The sequence below is a fragment of the Giraffa tippelskirchi genome, chromosome 3, assembly GCF_054371585.1.
Source record: "Giraffa tippelskirchi isolate mGirTip1 chromosome 3, T2T-mGirTip1v1.2.pri, whole genome shotgun sequence".
Taxonomy (NCBI): domain Eukaryota; kingdom Metazoa; phylum Chordata; class Mammalia; order Artiodactyla; family Giraffidae; genus Giraffa; species Giraffa tippelskirchi.
This window is the reverse complement of record NC_137277.1, coordinates 25,956,867-25,973,096: the sequence shown is the minus strand read 5'-3', so window position 1 is coordinate 25,973,096 and position 16,230 is coordinate 25,956,867. Positions and strand designations below refer to the sequence as shown.

General features: G+C 54.3%; 1 protein-coding gene across 2 annotated transcripts; it reads right to left on the bottom strand.

Annotated features, from left to right (window-relative positions):
• Positions 1-197: 197 nt before the first annotated feature.
• Positions 198-16,125, bottom strand: PDK2 (pyruvate dehydrogenase kinase 2). Of its 2 annotated transcripts, none has more exons than XM_081581265.1 (11): positions 15,894-16,125; positions 13,941-14,082; positions 6,659-6,730; positions 6,142-6,326; positions 5,579-5,668; positions 5,299-5,376; positions 3,100-3,176; positions 2,908-3,006; positions 2,629-2,736; positions 1,840-1,953; positions 198-1,280 (listed from the first exon to the last, which is right to left on the bottom strand). In XM_081581265.1, the coding sequence occupies exons 1-11, from the start codon at positions 16,009-16,011 to the stop codon at positions 1,140-1,142; spliced, it is 1,224 nt and encodes a 407-aa protein (XP_081437391.1). In that variant the 5' UTR covers positions 16,012-16,125; the 3' UTR covers positions 198-1,139. The 2 variants fall into 2 exon arrangements, with proteins under 2 accessions (XP_081437391.1, XP_081437392.1); XM_081581266.1 differs by having other exon boundaries at positions 13,941-14,039.
• Positions 16,126-16,230: the final 105 nt, after the last annotated feature.

The window sequence follows — 16,230 nt, the reverse complement described above, 5'->3', positions numbered from 1 at the left end:
CTGAGTGTGGCAGGGCCACGGGTCTGTCACTGGGTGCTGCACTGTCGAGTGTGCTGAACGGACGGCTGTGGCCACTGTTGTACTTGGCATGCACTGGGTCTTGTCCTGAGCATGTCACGTGTTGGTCACAGGGACTGCAGTCTGCATATATTTGTACAAGAGCATCTCCCTCCCCCAGGAAAACAGATGGGCTGCAGTCTCATTGCATCTTCTCTTTACTGTAGATGTCACTGTCACCATCATAGCCACTGGGAGGAGCACACAACTTTAACCCCCTGTGTGTTAAGGGGAAGGCTAGGGGCATTCGGGGCTATAAAACTAGCTATATACACACAACGTTTTAGGGAGAAAGCCACCCCAAGCACACGCATGTCCAGGCACACTGGGAGTTGGGGTCTGGAGCTCAGGGGGGACTGTGGGTGGTAGGTAGGTGTATGCACATGAGGACATGCAGGGGAAGGGCTCGGGAGGTGGCAGAAACATTGCTGGGGTTACCTACATGGAGGAGAGGTTGGGTGGCTGACCTCTGTGTCCTCCCAGATTATTCGGCTTTAGGGTTGAGCCCCAGGTGAGAAACCCCTCCCTCCTAACTTTGACCTCAGAGAGGAGGGAGAGACTGTAGGACCAGATCCCCAGTCAGGGGTCCCCTCCCACTACCCCAGATGTGGCAGGCACCTGGCCCCTTCCCAACACTGACACCAGACCAGAGCCAGGGTACCGGCATGGGCCAGGACAGTAAGGCAAACAGGGGCGTCCACCTGGAAGGCCAGGACTGGGGTGGGCAGTGAGGGAGACCTAGGGCCCCTGGCAGAGAAGTGGCAGCTCTGGGCTCAGAGAGGAAGACTGCCATGGAAACATATCTCTGGAACACCCCATCAGGATGGAGACATCCTCCAATCCTCAGGCATTGCCCACAGAGACTGGACCCAGGGAGACCACCAAGCGTCTCCATGGAGACAGAGATTGGCACTTAGGGGCCACCACAGACTGGTCACTGCAGTGATTTCCAAAGAGACAGAGCTGGTCATCAGGGAGAGCCTCCTGCACCTGGGGGGGGTGGGGAATGGGGAGGGTCACCACGGTGGCCGGACCCAGAGACAGCAGTCCATTCTTCTGGGTGTAGATGAGTGGGGTAGCTCCTAGCTGGCACGGTACGTGGACGTGTTCTTGGGCTCCGTGCTGGGCACACACCAATCGCCGGCCTCCTGGATGGTCTGGTAGTGGCGCCAGGCTGACTTGTTGTAGACAGGCAGGCGCTCCACTGAGTCCGTGGACAGGGCCTGAGGGGCATCAGGGTCAGCCTCTCCTGCTTTCCTGGACCTTGCCCACTCCCTGGCAAACCACCCTTGCCCAATGGTGGGCTCCAGTGGCCACTAACTGTGGCCCACATGTCAGCCCAGCCAGCTGCCACACTGGCTGAGATGACTAAACCTGAAAGACCCATGAAAGCATCTGTCCCTTCTGTGGCTTGCTCCTGCCCATTTAAAAAGGCTGTTTACTTAAAGGTCAGGGACGGAGGTAGGAAGGAGGCAGGCTGCGTGACCCTGAACAAGGTCACCAGCTCTGGGCCTCAGTCGCCCCCTGAGGTGAATGAGTTCTCCATGGTTCCTCACAAGTCAAGGGTTCCCAGAACAGGGTCTTACTCATGCACCACAGACTCCCTGAAACTGCCTGCCAACTTAGGAGTGCCTGGTGGCTGGGGAACTATAGCTCTGTTCTGATTCTCAGTCTGAAATCAGGAGAAGATTGGAGGGATAGAAAAGAAACCTAAGAACAGGCCCGACCTCTCAGCAACCCACCCTCGCCCCCTGGGCGGGCTTTGCAGGCAGGGGCCCTCACCTTGAGATAGATGACAGCATCAGTCCCAAAGCCCTCCATGGAGAAGAGCTGCAGGTCCCCCTGGAAGTACTTGGCATAGAGGCGGGAAATGGGGAGCCCATACCCAAAGCCAGCCTGCAAGGAGGTGAGAAAGGCGCGCACTGAGACACTGGGCCTGGGCTCCCCTGGAGCTGTAGGGACGTATGTGCTGAGTGAGGACGGCTCAGCTGGGGTCATACAGGGGGCTCCCAGCACCAGGGTGAGGAGGGGACAGGAGAGAGGGACAGCTCGGAGACAAGATGGGGACTGTGGAGAGAGGGAAATCAGTCCAGTGGAGGGAGGAAGGCTGCAGGGCACGATGGGGGTGGGGAGCAGCAAGCAGGGCAGAAGAGGAGGCTGGCCCTGGTAGTCAAGGGTCTGCGCAGCTCACCGGGCACCTCTTTGTCTCTATTTCCCACACTTAGCCCTGCCTATTCCACTGGGAATGGACACGGAGGTGCTGGTGAGCTGAATAATGCCAAGAGAGGTAGTTACTTGTGGAGAGAGAGAGAGGACAGGGAGAACTGAGGAAAGGTGACAGACAGACACCCACAGATAGGTAGGGAGGTGCAGGCTGGGGAGAGAGAGGAGCAACAGGGAGACCCAGACTCGGAAGAGGCGACTGACATCACACACAGCCTACAGGACGGAGGGACCGTGGGAGGTAGGGAAGGGAGTGATGGGCACGAGTGACAGTTTGATAAGAAGAGACAAGAAGGCTGACAGGCATTCTTCAGGGGGTCGGGGAGAACTGGAGTGAAGCCAGCTCACCAGTGGGGTTCCCCCGGTGCCGGGCTGGGGCGTGGGGGCTGTGGAGTACATGTAACTGAAGAGTCGCTCAATCTTCCTCAAGGGAACACCCCCACCTCGGTCACTCATCTGGGGGAGACAGGACATGTCAGGGTCTCTAGACCTCAGTTTTCTCCACACCCCATCCCTGATCTTCTCAGGTCTTCCTCACCCCCAGGCGTCTTCCCTAAGCCCATCTCCTGGCAGGAGGGAAGTCTCCATACCACTGCTCTCTGGCCCTCAAAGTCAAGGGTCACATACTTTGATGGAAAGATCTTCCTCGCCCAAGGCCACCATGACCTTGATAGGTGGAAGAGTGAGGCTGGATTCATGGCTTTCCACAGTTGCTCGCATGGCATTCTGCAGTGGAAAAGGTGATAAGATACAGTGAGAGCAGCCTAGACCTAACCACCCCCCCTACCCTCACAAAGGAACATCCCCCAGTCTCCTCACCTTGAACAGTTCAAAAAGCATGTGGTAGAGGTGGGAGGGGACATAGACCATGTGAATTGGCTGTTTGGAGTTGGATGCTGCCAGGGAAGTGCAGACCAAAGATCAGGAGATTGTCAAGAGGTCACCATTCAGCATTCATTCACCAGCATCTAACACCCAGCACTCAACCACCATCCACTGTCCATCCATCTGCTCATTCATTCATCCATCTATCCATTCATTCAGTGTCCATTCATCCATTTACCTCTCCATGTAATATCCACCCATCATACAGCGTCTGTCCATCCATCCATCCTGTATCCACCCATTCATCGATCATATCGATTCAACATCCATTCATTCCTCTATCTACCCATCCAACCATCCAATTGTCTTTCAGTCTATTCATCTGTTCAGACATCTACCTTTTCCATTTATCCATTCATTCAGAGTACAGATCCATCCTTCCATTCATCCACTGTTTATCTATCCATCTATCCATCATTGATCCACTCAAACAGCATCTATCTATCTATGCTATATCTAGCCTACTAGCATTCACCTTGATACCAGAATCCCCTGGAGAGCTTTTTCACCCAGGGGAGAGGGGAGGGGGCTACCCAGGTGAATCTGACACCAGCATCCTACTTCCTAAGAATCACTCTAACCTGGAGAGTTTCTTGGTTTTAGGGACTGAGTATCTTCCTGGTGCCAGGCACAGAGCTCTGTATGTAGCAGAAGCTCAATAAATGTTCAATGGATCAATGAATGAGGGAATCTGAGGCCCTGTGCTGGGCAAGTGGAGACATAGAGTTGAATAAAATTCAGCCCTACCCTCTCAGAAACTCAAGTCTAGACAGAGAAATGCACAACTCACTTTCACATCAGGCGCTGTACCCAGAGCTGTGTGCAAGGCTCTGGGGTTGACCCTGGGGATCCTGAAGTAAAGTGGCCTGTCTCTGCCCTTTGGTTTCTGCCCCCAAATAATTTAAACACTGCAATTTAGAGGTCCACTTGGGACAGGCAGTGCCTAACTCCTCTCTGGGAGGTCTGGGGAGGCTTTTCAGAGGAGCTGGACTTGAACGTGCTCTTAAGGGAAGACTGGGATATGGGCAGTGCAACTTCCAGGCATAGAGGCATGAACGCCTCAGGTTTCTGGTGCACAGGCCAGAGTGGCTGAGGAGCAGGGCGGTGGTGGGGAGGCGAGAGGTAACTTCCAGGTCTCTGGTCCTCCTCACCCCTCCACCTCCAAGGTGTTTATCCAGTTCACCCCCTTCTTTTCCTCTCTGCTGCCTTCCCCTCCCCTTGCCTAAATCTGCAGTGACCTCCTAACTGGTCTTCCTGGGTCCTCTCCTGCCTCCTCCAACCTCTAAATATCTTTAGAATGTTACTCAGATCCTGTCATCACTGTGCCTCAAACCTCCAGTGGTTTCTCAAAATCCCAGCTCCCGTCTGTGGCCCACGGGCCCTGCATGCCCAGCCTCTCTCTCCCGCCCCTCACCCCTTCAATCTCCTAACCCCACCACGCTGGTCCTTCTGGTTCTCAACTACTCCATCCAAAGTAGGACCCTTGTAGCCATCCTCTGTGTCCATCATTCCCTTTCTCCTTTTAGTAATAGATGCCTCCCTCCCCCAAGATTTTAACTAGCATGTAACTGCCCAGCTAGAGACTAAATTCTCAGCCTCCTCTGCAGCTGGGAGACTCAGGGAAGTGGTGTGATCAACTCCCAGGCCCTGCCTTCCACTTCCCCTTTCCCCAACTTCGCCAGGCTGGAACTGAGACGTGAGGGGGAATAGCCGGCTTTGACCATTCTACCCCAGGGGCTAGCGAGAGGGAAACCTCTCTCTCGAATTAAGCATTTTTGGATTCCGGGAAGACAGCCAAACTGACATCCCATCTAATACACTGCTCCTACCCATGACTGTCACGTTATCTCATTTTGTTTCCTTCCTGTCACATATCATGACCTGAAATTAGCTTGTTTTATTATTCACTCACTGGTTAAAGGCCCTGTTCCCCAACCTCCCCAACACCAAGAATGCGAGCTCCATGGGAACAGGGACCTTGCCTGTTGTGTTTACTGCTTAATAAATATTTACTAGATAAATTAATAATAATAAAATAGTAATAGCTCTGCTTCTCCCTCATTTCTTGACTCCCACCTCACTTCCCCCTCCCACGTCCCCAGCCCGTAGACACACACAGCCTCATTCGCTCACCATTGATCTCCTGGATCTCCAGGTCAGGAGAGGCCATGTAATACTTGTCACACAGGAGCTTGGCCATGTCGTAGGCATCTAAGAGAAGACAGGGGTCATCAGGGTTGGGGAGGCCTCCCCTCGGCAGGCAGTCCTCCTGGTATCAACAGTGGGTGTCACCAACATTAAACCCATGGGGCTGTGGCCCCCACCCACTGGGGAATGGGTCATCCTCTGGCCAGGTAAACTTGGGGGTTCACTGGGGCTCCTCTGTGGGCCAGGCACAGTGAGGATGACTCACCCTTCACCACCTCAGAGACATTGCAGTTGGGGTCGATGCTGCCGATGTGTTTGGGGTGCGCAGGGTTGGTTCTGCCGTCAAAGAGCAGGGCTGCAGGCAGAAAGGGTGGGCGCAGTTGGCGGGGCCATGTGCCTCAGCGCTCCCTCCCTCTTCCCCTGGCTCTTCAGGACTCCACCTCTATTTCTAACCCTTCTGACCCTAACACCCTCTCCCCACCCTCCTACCCTCTCTCCTCTGACCAGACCTTACAATCTCCAATCAGGCCAGTTCTGGGCCTTTGCAGGCCCGAAACCTTCTTCTTCTCAGAAGTCTCGTTCCCACACGTCCTACATTATATTTAATTCTTCTCTTTTGCTATATGTTAAAATAATTTTTACCACCTTGTGTATTTAATGATTGGCTATGATTTCGCAACACTCCTAGTTAATTTTCCTAGAATAAGAAACTCTAGAAAACTACCTGTTTCCGAGTGTAACGAGATTGTTATGAATACCAAAAACAGAAGTGACACAGTTTTGCTTTCTGTAAACCTCTGAACACTGAATGGCCCCGCGCCTGCTCACTGTGCTGGTTGATGAGCATGCGGATGGAGATGCGGCTGAGGTAGAAGCGGTCCAGGAAGTACTGGATGTTCTGGTTGGAGACGGGGTCATCGCCATAGGTGTCCTTGTACTCCAGCACGCCCTGAGCCATTGTGGGCACCACGTCATTGTGGCGGTTCCGGATGGTGACCAGGGCATCAGTGAACCTGCGGGGGGGCGGGGTAGATGTTGGCTCTGGGCCACCCTCAGGCTACCCCTGCTCTGCCCTTCTCTCCACAGTGCCTTCACCCACTTGACTCTTCCCAGCCCACTCCTCCAGAAGGCCGCCCCAGACCCCCCACTGCCTGCCTGACAGCCTGGGAACTCCACAGGGTGGGTCCTGGGTCCCCCTATCAGACACAGCAGGATTGAGAGCTGTCGCCCCGCTCACCCTGGATATCCCCAAGGACAGGGGCATTTCCATCATCCTACAGGCATTTCTGCCCCTGGGGCTGTGGCTCACACCTGCCCTCCCACCCTGAGCCAGGGCCTCACTCACTGGCTCAGGGTCCGATGGTCCTCAGGGTCCTTGTCCAGGAACTCCATGATGTCCAGGAGACTCTGGACATACCTGTGCAGGAGGGGAGGGGGCATCACCTTAGCTCAGAGCCAGGCCCCTGCCCACCTGACTCTGCTAACCCAACGTTTGCCCTGTGCCTCCACTGGGCAGCGCACAGTGGGCAGCACGCAGTGGGCTGCACGGGTTGACAAGCTGCATCACAAATTTCCTCATTCTGCTCCATCTGTATGTGACTCTCCCCAACAACACAGTAAACTTACTGTGCAAGAAAACCTCTTAATTTGTTGGTTCTCAGAAGACCTTTGCTTTGCTGTCTTAGAATAGCAGTTTTTGAAGGGGCTTGGTGGCCACCCCACCCACGGGGCTCCTGGTGAGAAGACTGAGGCCCAGACTGGGGAGGGGGCCTTGCCCAAGACCAGTAGTGACAGCAAGGCACTCAGCCTCCCCAGCTGTCATGGAAACAGACCTAGTGTCTGCCTGCAGGGTCGCTGCTGTATCCCATGGGCCAGCCCAGCGCTCTCAGAGCAGGGGTTCAAGGAGACAACCTCACACGCTGACTCTGGACACCAGGAGCTGTCATCCTGTTCCCAATTCTAGGGAACTGGATTTTAAGTGGTGGGTGGGAAAAACGAGGTGGGGGGGGGAGTTGGTGGGGGCTGGGCATGCTCAGCTCTGACACAGGGTGGGGTTGGAGCCCACGGAGAGCCTGAAGGGGCCCAGATGCCTAGTTGCTGCCAAACTGGAGCCACTGACCCCCTGGCCCTACTGTGAGGCAGGGAGCCACTGCTTTCCTACTAACATCTCAGCCTGCAGCAGCTCACTCTCTTGGGGGAGGCAGAGAGCTGAGCCTCTCTCTGGCAGAAACACTTCAACTGGCAGGAAGGAGGGGCCACTGAGAGTCTGATTAGGGAGCTTTGACCTTAACAGTAAGAACAGCAGGAATCAGCCCCATTTCACAGTCTCCTCAATTGAGGCCTGAGGCAGTTCTGCAGCTGGGAGGTGATATAGTGAAGACAGGCCTCCAGCGTTCCTGCCACTATACAGTGCTGGCTGCTCAAAAAGGCTCAGCCCCCTGGTCTTGTGGTTCCCTCTGCCTGAACGCCCTGCTCCCTTCATCTATTGCCACTCTCCCCTCTCTTGCTTAACCCAGTAGAGAAGACGGTGAAAGAGCTAGCTTTGAAGCTGGCTCTGCCAAGTCCCAGGCTGGGCTTTTCCACTTTGAGCTGTGTGGCTCTGGGAAGTCATGGAACCTCTCTGGGCCTGAGTTTCCTTATCAGAAAAACGGAGGGTATTGTACCTACTGCTAGCACTGCTTTTTGGTGAGAATGAAATGTGATAATTAACACAGTGCCTAGCAAATAGAGAGCACTCTAAATGCTTGCTCTTGTTATGAACAGTGGTTCAGACACCGTCAACAGCTGAGTGCACCTTCTCAGTTCCCAGGTGGCACGTGACACACTCCTCCTGGTTACACTGGGCACAGGCTCTGAATCACACCATGTTTGAATCTATCATGCTCTGGACAGCCACGGAGAACAGATGGGGCTTTCCCAGCCCTGCTGCTGCTGCCTGCCCTCCCCACACAGGGCCCAGCACAGCGCCTGGCAGGAGGTGGCAGAGTCACTGGTAGGGGAGCCCAGAGAGCAGAGGTGATCACCTCTCCCTGGAACCCCCTCACCATCCCCAGAGCCCCAGCAGGCAGTCAGAGCCGCCCTCCTACGGCCTCACCTCAGAATTCCTGGAGAATAACAACAGCCGACGCTTACACCCAGTGACCATTAGTGCTCACCCATGCTCAGAGTCTATGCAGGGGCTTTTATCTCCCAGGACCCTTCATGAGCATGTGGTATTTCCCCCTTTTGCATAAGGAAATCAGCTCAGAGCAGGCAGATAATGTTTCAGGTCACACAGTAAGCATTCACACTGGGATTCAAACCCAGGTCTGTCTGATGCCAAGTCTACACCACATGGCCAAGTGCTCACTGTCTATATTGGTCCTAACAGTGATGCTGCTGATGTCCATGGTGAGGGCAGCCAGTATCTACCGATGCTGGCCTTGTGCTAGGGCTCGGCTTTGTGCTCCCCTACTTTAACCTCCACAATGACCCTGTGGGGGGTGTGCTACTACTGGACCCATTTTACAGATGAGGAAGTCAACCTGCAGAGCTGGAATGCTCTCTCACAGGCCTGTGTTACTCCCTGGATGCCATGCCCAAGAGAAAGCTTCATGCTCATATGATTCTTAGAGGGAGAGGGGATTTGAGAGGAGGACCTGCAAGTATGTAATGGTGGGAACAGATAGAGACAGGAGAGAGAGGAGACCAGCTGGGGGGTAGGGGCCCTGGAACCCCTTCCCAAGACCCAGGGGGCAAACAGAGAGGGCGGAGGTTGGAACTACAGGGCTCTGACCAGCTAGGCCAGGACGGGGGGTTGGTGACAGGATGCGAGCTCTCGCTGCTGGCCCCACCCACTGTGGCTGCCTAATGAACCACCAAGGGGGGTGGCATGAAGTAAAACAAAGGGCACCAGGATGGACTGGCAGTGGGAGTGCCAGCTGGCAGGGCTCTGGGGAGAGCTGCAGCCTTATTCAGGCCTCAGTCTCCTGGACTGTGAAGCAGGGATTAGAATCTCTGCTCGCCTTCCTCTGGGGGACATTCCATCAGGGGAGTGGTCCTGGGTGTACTCCCGGAAGGAAGAGGAGAGGATGACGAGAATTCTCCCAGGGAAACTGTGACTGGGCCTGAAACTCCTCAAGGGTCTGGCAGACCAGACCTCACCCATGGTCCTGAAAAGGGAAAGATGCTGGGGAGGGAGTGATGCTGGCTCCAGGGCTGCCCATCCTGGAGGGTCAGAGAAAGAGCTGGGCTTAGACATGGACAGTCTGGAGCAGTGATGCAATGATAGATGTGTCACCTGCCCTGGGCCTGGCAGAACAGGCAGTGCGGCCAAGGTGAAGCACTAGGGAAGGCCTGGCCTGCAGACCTCAGCAGTAAGCAAGGCCGCCCAGGACTTCCTGGGTGCCATCTGGAGTGTCTTCCCCTCCCCTCTACCAAGTCACGTGGAGGCCCCAAACCCTGCCTTCTGGGGCTTTCCAGCCAATTCAGAGCCCTGGATTTGGCAGGTGGGAGGGGTGGAATTTGGTGAGAGAAGGGAGCATGCGTATGCCTGTGTGAGTGTGTGGGGGTGAGCCTGGGTGTAGGGATGTCGGAATGAACACCTGGCAGAGGGGGAGGAGGCACACGCAGGCTTGTGTGGGCAGAGGAGTGGGGAGCCTGTGTGAGTCTGGATGCCTGTGGGTGGGTGTGTCCACAGTAGTGTCCATAGCCGCTGGGGACCAGGGTGTGAACCAGGCAAAGGCCCTGTGAGGAGGGGAGAGGTGGAGACGTGTTGGTATCTGGAAGCTGCCTGCGGAGGGGCGGTGGGCATGGCCCTGAGCCAGGCCGACCTGGGTCCCACTGCTGACAGTTCTGCTCTCCGGTCCTAGTGTGTGAAGTAGGCTTCGCAGCAGCAGGAGCAGATTAGAGGAGGCGATGCTGGTGGCCGGTCTCCACTCTGATTACATAAGTGATGGCTGAGGGATTCAATGGCAGGTTTTGGCTACAGCCCCAGGCCTGGCGCAGAGCAGGCCCTGGGTGCCCGGAACCAGTGAGGCAGTCATTCTTTTCAAGGGCAAAGACTACCGGGTTTGGTGTCCACACACCTTGCTGAGGCAAGGGAGGTTCATGAGAAGGTGCCGTGGTACCCACTCTCACCCGCTTCCCATACTACACCCCTGCAAAGGCACTATTAGCCACAGGAGTGACTCACTGTCATTTGATTCTACTTTGCAACTCTCATCAACCCTCCATTTTCCAGATACATGCCCAACTCCACGCCCTTTGTCAGCCTGTCACTCTCCCCTGCGAGATGTCAAGGTTACCCCTCTGTGCCCCCGCAACACTAGCCATCAAACAATCTCTGTAAAGAAAATCTACTTTCCCACTGACTTGCTTTGCTTAGAAATCCCTGACTCCTCCAGAACACGGCTCTCTCCCTTTCCTTTGCGAGCACAGCCCCCAGATCACACAACCTGGGTTGGAATCCCAGCTCTACCGCTTACTACCTGATGAGCTCAGACTAGTTTTTTAACCTCTCTGAACCTCAGTTTGCTCATCTACAAAACAGGGATAAAAAGGCCTACTTCGCAAGGTTGCTGTGAAGGGTAAATGAGTAAGGACATGCTCAGAGCAGCTCCTGACGGCCAGCAGGCCTTCCAGGTGTGTTTGCCTCTGTCATTGTCGTCCACCACCATGACTACACTCTTAAGAGAACCTCTGCCACAACACATCATCTTTGGCCAGAAGCTGTTGCTGCCAGAAGATCACAGACATCACTCGTGTGTAGAGTTCCGTGTACTTTCACATCCAGCAGTGGCACCTCACCCATTTTACAGATGAGGAAGCCGAGACTCAGAGGGGCCATGTGGTTGGCCAAACGTTAAGTGTCCAGCAAGCACAAAAGCCAAGCCTCAAAGTCAGGCATACTGGTGCCACACCCAGGGCTTTCCTTTACCTTCCAGTCACCTCCAAAACAGGATCCCATGACACCAAGTCAGTCCAGTTGAAATAATACATCAGGTTTGTTTAGAAATAGGAATTCTCCACCTGCCCACAGTGATTCCTGCCTAGAACCTCTCCTCAGCTGAGTAGAAACTCCATTAGCTGTTGCCACATGTTAACTACTGCCACCATTATTACCAGTAGCATGTGCACAGGTCTTGTCCATTACCAAAGGAAAGGTTTTATTCCTCACTCATCAGTCTCTGAGGCTAGTAGCTCTCTTGCCAAGCTCTCTGGTAGGTTGTCCCCTTCCTCTTGTGAAACTGCCCACCTCCCCCACCTCCATCATCCAAACTGGCAAGGGGGTTCCCATGGAGAGGGAGGTCTGTCTCAGGAAGTCCTTCCTTCCCTCAGACCACAATCTCTCTTGCTGCAGTTGATGCCCATTCTCTGGCAACTGTCTCAGCAGGCTCTCTCTTCAGTGTGTCAGCACACTCTAGCAATACCTTGGTCTGCTCTCCTCTAAATGAATCATCCACTGGGAAGCATTCCCTCTTGTCTCACTTCCCTCTCTCCTGCTGTTGCTGGTCATTACTTCCCAGCTTTGAGAGAAGAATTAAGTCAGGCCAAGCCCCGACATGTGTAACTGATTCTCAAGAAGGGACTCTGGGACTTCCCTGACGGTCCAGTGGTTAAGAATCTGCCTTGCAATGCAAAGGACATGGGTGCTATCCCTGGTCAGGGAACTAAGATCACACATGCCACAGAGCAACCCAGCCTGTGTGTTACAACTACTGAGCCCTTGCACCACAAGTAGGGAATCTGTGTGCCGTAATGAACGATCCCCCATGACACAAGGAAGATCCCACGTGCCACAGCTCAGACCCAACACAGCCACATAATAAATACATATTTAAAAAAAAGAAGGGGCTCTATGGGCCTTGGGGGCATCACGGGCAAGCAGCACCTCCCTGCCCTCCCTCCCCACATCTCCTGACTCTTCAAGGAAACAAGTGTTCAAGGAGGGGCCTGAGAAGCCCTGTCCTGGAGTTATGGACCAGCTGGAGAGGCAGCCAGGTCACTCAGCTGGACAGAGCCGGAGGAGGGCTGGAGAGAACAGATGGCACCTTCTGTCTCCTCCCCATGCCTTCCACGCTGCCCCATGGCAGGAAATGCCGGTTGGCTCAGAGGTCCTGGACCTCTAAGGGACAGGCCCCAGTGAGGGGTGACCTCATTGTGCCACATGAAAATCAGGCTCTGCCCTCTGTCCCCCCATCCACCTTCATCACTTGCACTAACAGTCCATAAAGTGAGTGCTCGGATGCCCTAGTCGGGCTCTCTCCTGCCTCCACACCTTTGCCCGAGCAGTTCCTTTGGTCTGAATCCTCTTCCCTCCTTTCTAGGTCAAAGTTCACACAGGCAACCTATAAGGCCCAGTGACACGTCACCTCCTCTCTGTCTCCATTTCAACTTCCCCACAATGTTCTGATTCAACTGAAATTCACTGTGCACAGACCATGTGCCTGGTCTTTCCTTACTTTATCCTCATAAAGTTAGAATAATATAATATAGAATAATATACTATCCTCATAATAGTTAGAATAAGTCATTTATAGCACATTCATGCACAGAAAAAAGCTGGAAAGGCATCAATAAAGGACACTTACAAAACCTGAATGTTTGGTTAAAGGGTGGAGGGAAGTGGTTGATATTTTATCTACTTTTCTGTGTTCTCCAAATGTCAAAGTGAGCATATCATACTTCTGCAATGAGGGGAAGAAACCAATGTTATTTTAAAATAATATTATTTTGCTTTTAATTTAAATAAAACAAACTCTTCAGTAGCTTACTGCTCCTGCCACTACAGAGCTCTTAAGTTTGCCCCTTTTATTCTCCCCATGAGATCATGGGCTCCTGAGGAGCAGCTGCTACTGCTGTTTCCCTAACCTATCACAGCACTGAGCTCCAAGCAGGTGTGGACACCCCGAATCGAAAAGGAAACCACAGTAGTACCAGGCCTGCCACAGCCAAAATAACAGGCAAAAGATTTCTGCACGCATGCCACTGAAGATTAACCATGATTAGCTACTCACACACCCAGTTACAGAGCAAATTTTTTTTTATTCTTCATGTGATTGGCCTTTGGTTAATGTCATTCAGTTTTTAATACTTATCCCTGGACAAAGTTTTTGAGTAAACTTCACTGAGAATTCCTCTCTGCTACTGCTGCTCTGTGCAATAAACTTTTGGTCTTTGCCCGTCTAAAGCTCTTTGGGGTTGGTACTGTGCCATCCTTGTGTCTAAGTGTTTTCCAACATCCAAAATAGGCTGATTTGTTTGGATTACACAATTGGAAGATTCACATCTTCCTGTTTCCCACAAAGTTGCCCCAGCTAGATGTTATCCAACAGGTGCTAGATTTGCAGGGTCAGAGCTGGTGGCAAATGCTGACATGAGCCTGATTTGGGTTTTGGTGTGCAAATGATGATTTCCTTTTCCAGAGAATGGAGGGTGGTGGGTATAGGGCTGTCTCAGAGACATGGAGGCTGGAAGCTTGATCTGAGTCTCTGCTATGGCCTAGGATTCCCATTTGACTGTGAGAACTCCCCTACCTCTCAAAGTCCCTGTGCCTCTCCTCTTTCCCCGCTTCCTGCAAGGCTGCTGGGAGCACTGGGCATCTGACAATGGAGTGGGGGGCATGGGGATCTAGCCAAGGGTCTCACCAGCTCTGTACCAGCTGCACCGAGGGTGTGCTCAGCACCCGGTCAGGAAGCAGGTTGATCTCCTTCATGATGTTGGCCAGGCGCACAGGCAGCTCCTGCCTGAGGAAAGTGAATGAGGTTTTCTCACAGGCATTGCTGGACCCTGGTGGGAGAGGGGACGGTGAGCCTAAGAGTTACAAAGCACTGGAGCCAGAAGACCTCTTAGTGGTGGGGAAGGGGGTCAGGTCACTAAATACTTCATTTCCTGAAGGTTCAGAAGAGACAAGAAGACAAGGGGGCACAGGACAAGGGGCCCCTCCTGACCCATGCAGTGACCGCCACACGACCCAGCCAACCCTTAGGGAGTCCTTTCCCCACCTCCAGCTGAACCCTGTTTGCCTTCAACCACAGGGGACAGGGCCACCCTGGGCCCACTGGGTGCTGCCTCCAGCCCAAGTTATCTCACTTCTTCTCTTTCTTTCCCTCCTAGTAGACACTCACTTTGCGGGGCTGGATCCAGGTGGGCAGAGGAGCCTGGGAAACCCATCCTACCTTGAGATGAGCTCCCCTGGCTGAGGGAAGCTATGCTCAGACCACTGCAGCCGTAGGGTCCCGGCATCATCTTGGCCCAGGTGGTCTTTATGTCCACAGTAGACTTGCCCCTACATTAATGCCCACCCACCTGAGAGGTAGACAGGGTCGGGGAACTAGGGCCCAAATACTTAGATTCTTGGTCTGGCTTGAGGATGAAGAGCGGGTAGAGGACTGAATGAGGTCATGGCCTAGAGTCAGGAGACCTGGGTTCTAAGTCCAGGTTCTGCTTTTAACTCTGTCTCCCAGGGCATGTCACTATCCCTCTGAAGATCTGTTTTACCCACTGAACTCCAAGTGGACCACTCTACTGTGAGTCCCTCCCTGCTGTGACAATTCTGTTAATTGGGGTCCAGTCTGGACTAGACCACAGCTGGAGGCTGGGAGTGGGCTCAGGAAGCGTTCCTACATGGGGGGAGCTCAAATATGGAGGGAAGCAGGTGAACAAGTATCGGGCAACAGATGCCCTGTGTCCTGGCTGCCACCTCCCCGCCCCCTCCCATCAGTGACGCAGCTGTAACCTGAGCCAGGCACTGTCTCCTCAACTCTTGAGAGACCTGGGCAACCCCTTCTAATTCCCAGCTGGCACTATAAAAATTCCGTGTGAAAAGACACTGTCCACACAATGCCTGTTCCAGTCACCATGTTGGCACAGCCTTGCCACTCCCAGAACGCTGGTGGTAGGTGACCCTGGCCCAGGAACTCAGGGGCAGCCAAGGATGGGTACAAGCTTTCTGACTCCATTTCATGGTGCCCTGGACCCCCACCCAGCTGGGGACAGACGGCCAGGCCACAGTAGATTTGATCTTCAAGGGTCCTTGCCCTCCAGGACAGCTGGGGGCCAGCTCTTTCCGTGGCGGGAGGTGTACCAGTCAGGGCCTCTCTCCTGTTGACTCATTTGAGAGTTCCTCCAGCTAACAGACCCCCAGGGAGGTCTCCTTCCCGAGGGCTGCACCTCGAAATGCCCCCTAGTCACTCCCCCAACACCCCCCATTTCCTCTCTGACCTTTACTCTTAAGAGTCGCCAGGGCAATCCCCAGTAACCCTTTAGTGCCTGGATACACCCTCCTTCTCCAATGGCACTGCCTCACTGCCCTCTCCTCGCCAAGACTCCTCACAAAACCCAGGAAGACACCATGGACCCCCCTCCTTCTCGGTGCCCCGACTTCCCCCTAACAGCCCAGTCTCGTCAGCCAGGGTGCCCTTAACCCTTTCAAGCCCAACCGGCCCCTGCCTCTCTGTTAACTCTTTCCTGTCTGGACTCCTGCAAGCAAACCTGCCCTGTCTTAGCCTCCGAGTTAACCCTTCATGACTAGGACCCCTTCACCCTCAATCCCGCCCCTCGCAGACCCCCGCGGCCAGCCGCCTCCTGCCCACTCGTACCGAAGTCCAGAAACTGCTTCATGGACAGCGGGGATGGGGAGAACTTGCTGAAGTGCTCGATGTACTTGGGTGCCCCTGCCAGGGACGCATTCTTCAGCAGCGTGCGGACCCAGCGCATGGCGGTGGCGACCACTTCTCGGGCTCGGGCTCTGGACCCTGCGCAGCGCTGGCGCTCGGCTCAGCCCAGCCCGGCCCGGTGCCGCGGCGGCCGCCTCCTCCCCACCTCGACCCCGACCGGGCTCCGAGTCCTGGCCAATCGGCTTGTTGCGGCGCCCCGACGTCGCTAATTGCGTCTCACAAACAACTCCAGGAGAGCCAATAGCCTCTCGCCCCGGCA

What these genes read in the sequence shown, in the direction of transcription:
- PDK2 (XM_081581265.1), bottom strand. Translation starts at nt 16,011, where the DNA reads ATGCGCTGGGTCCGCACGCTGCTGAAGAATGCGTCCCTGGCAGGGGCA. An exon ending in GACCATCGGACCCTGAGCCA is followed by an intron (nt 6,327 to 6,658) that starts GTGAGTGAGGCC and finishes GCCCCCCCGCAG; the next exon opens with GTTCACTGATGCCCTGGTCA. An exon ending in TGTCTCTGAGGTGGTGAAGG is followed by an intron (nt 5,377 to 5,578) that starts GTGAGTCATCCT and finishes GTCTTCTCTTAG; the next exon opens with ATGCCTACGACATGGCCAAG.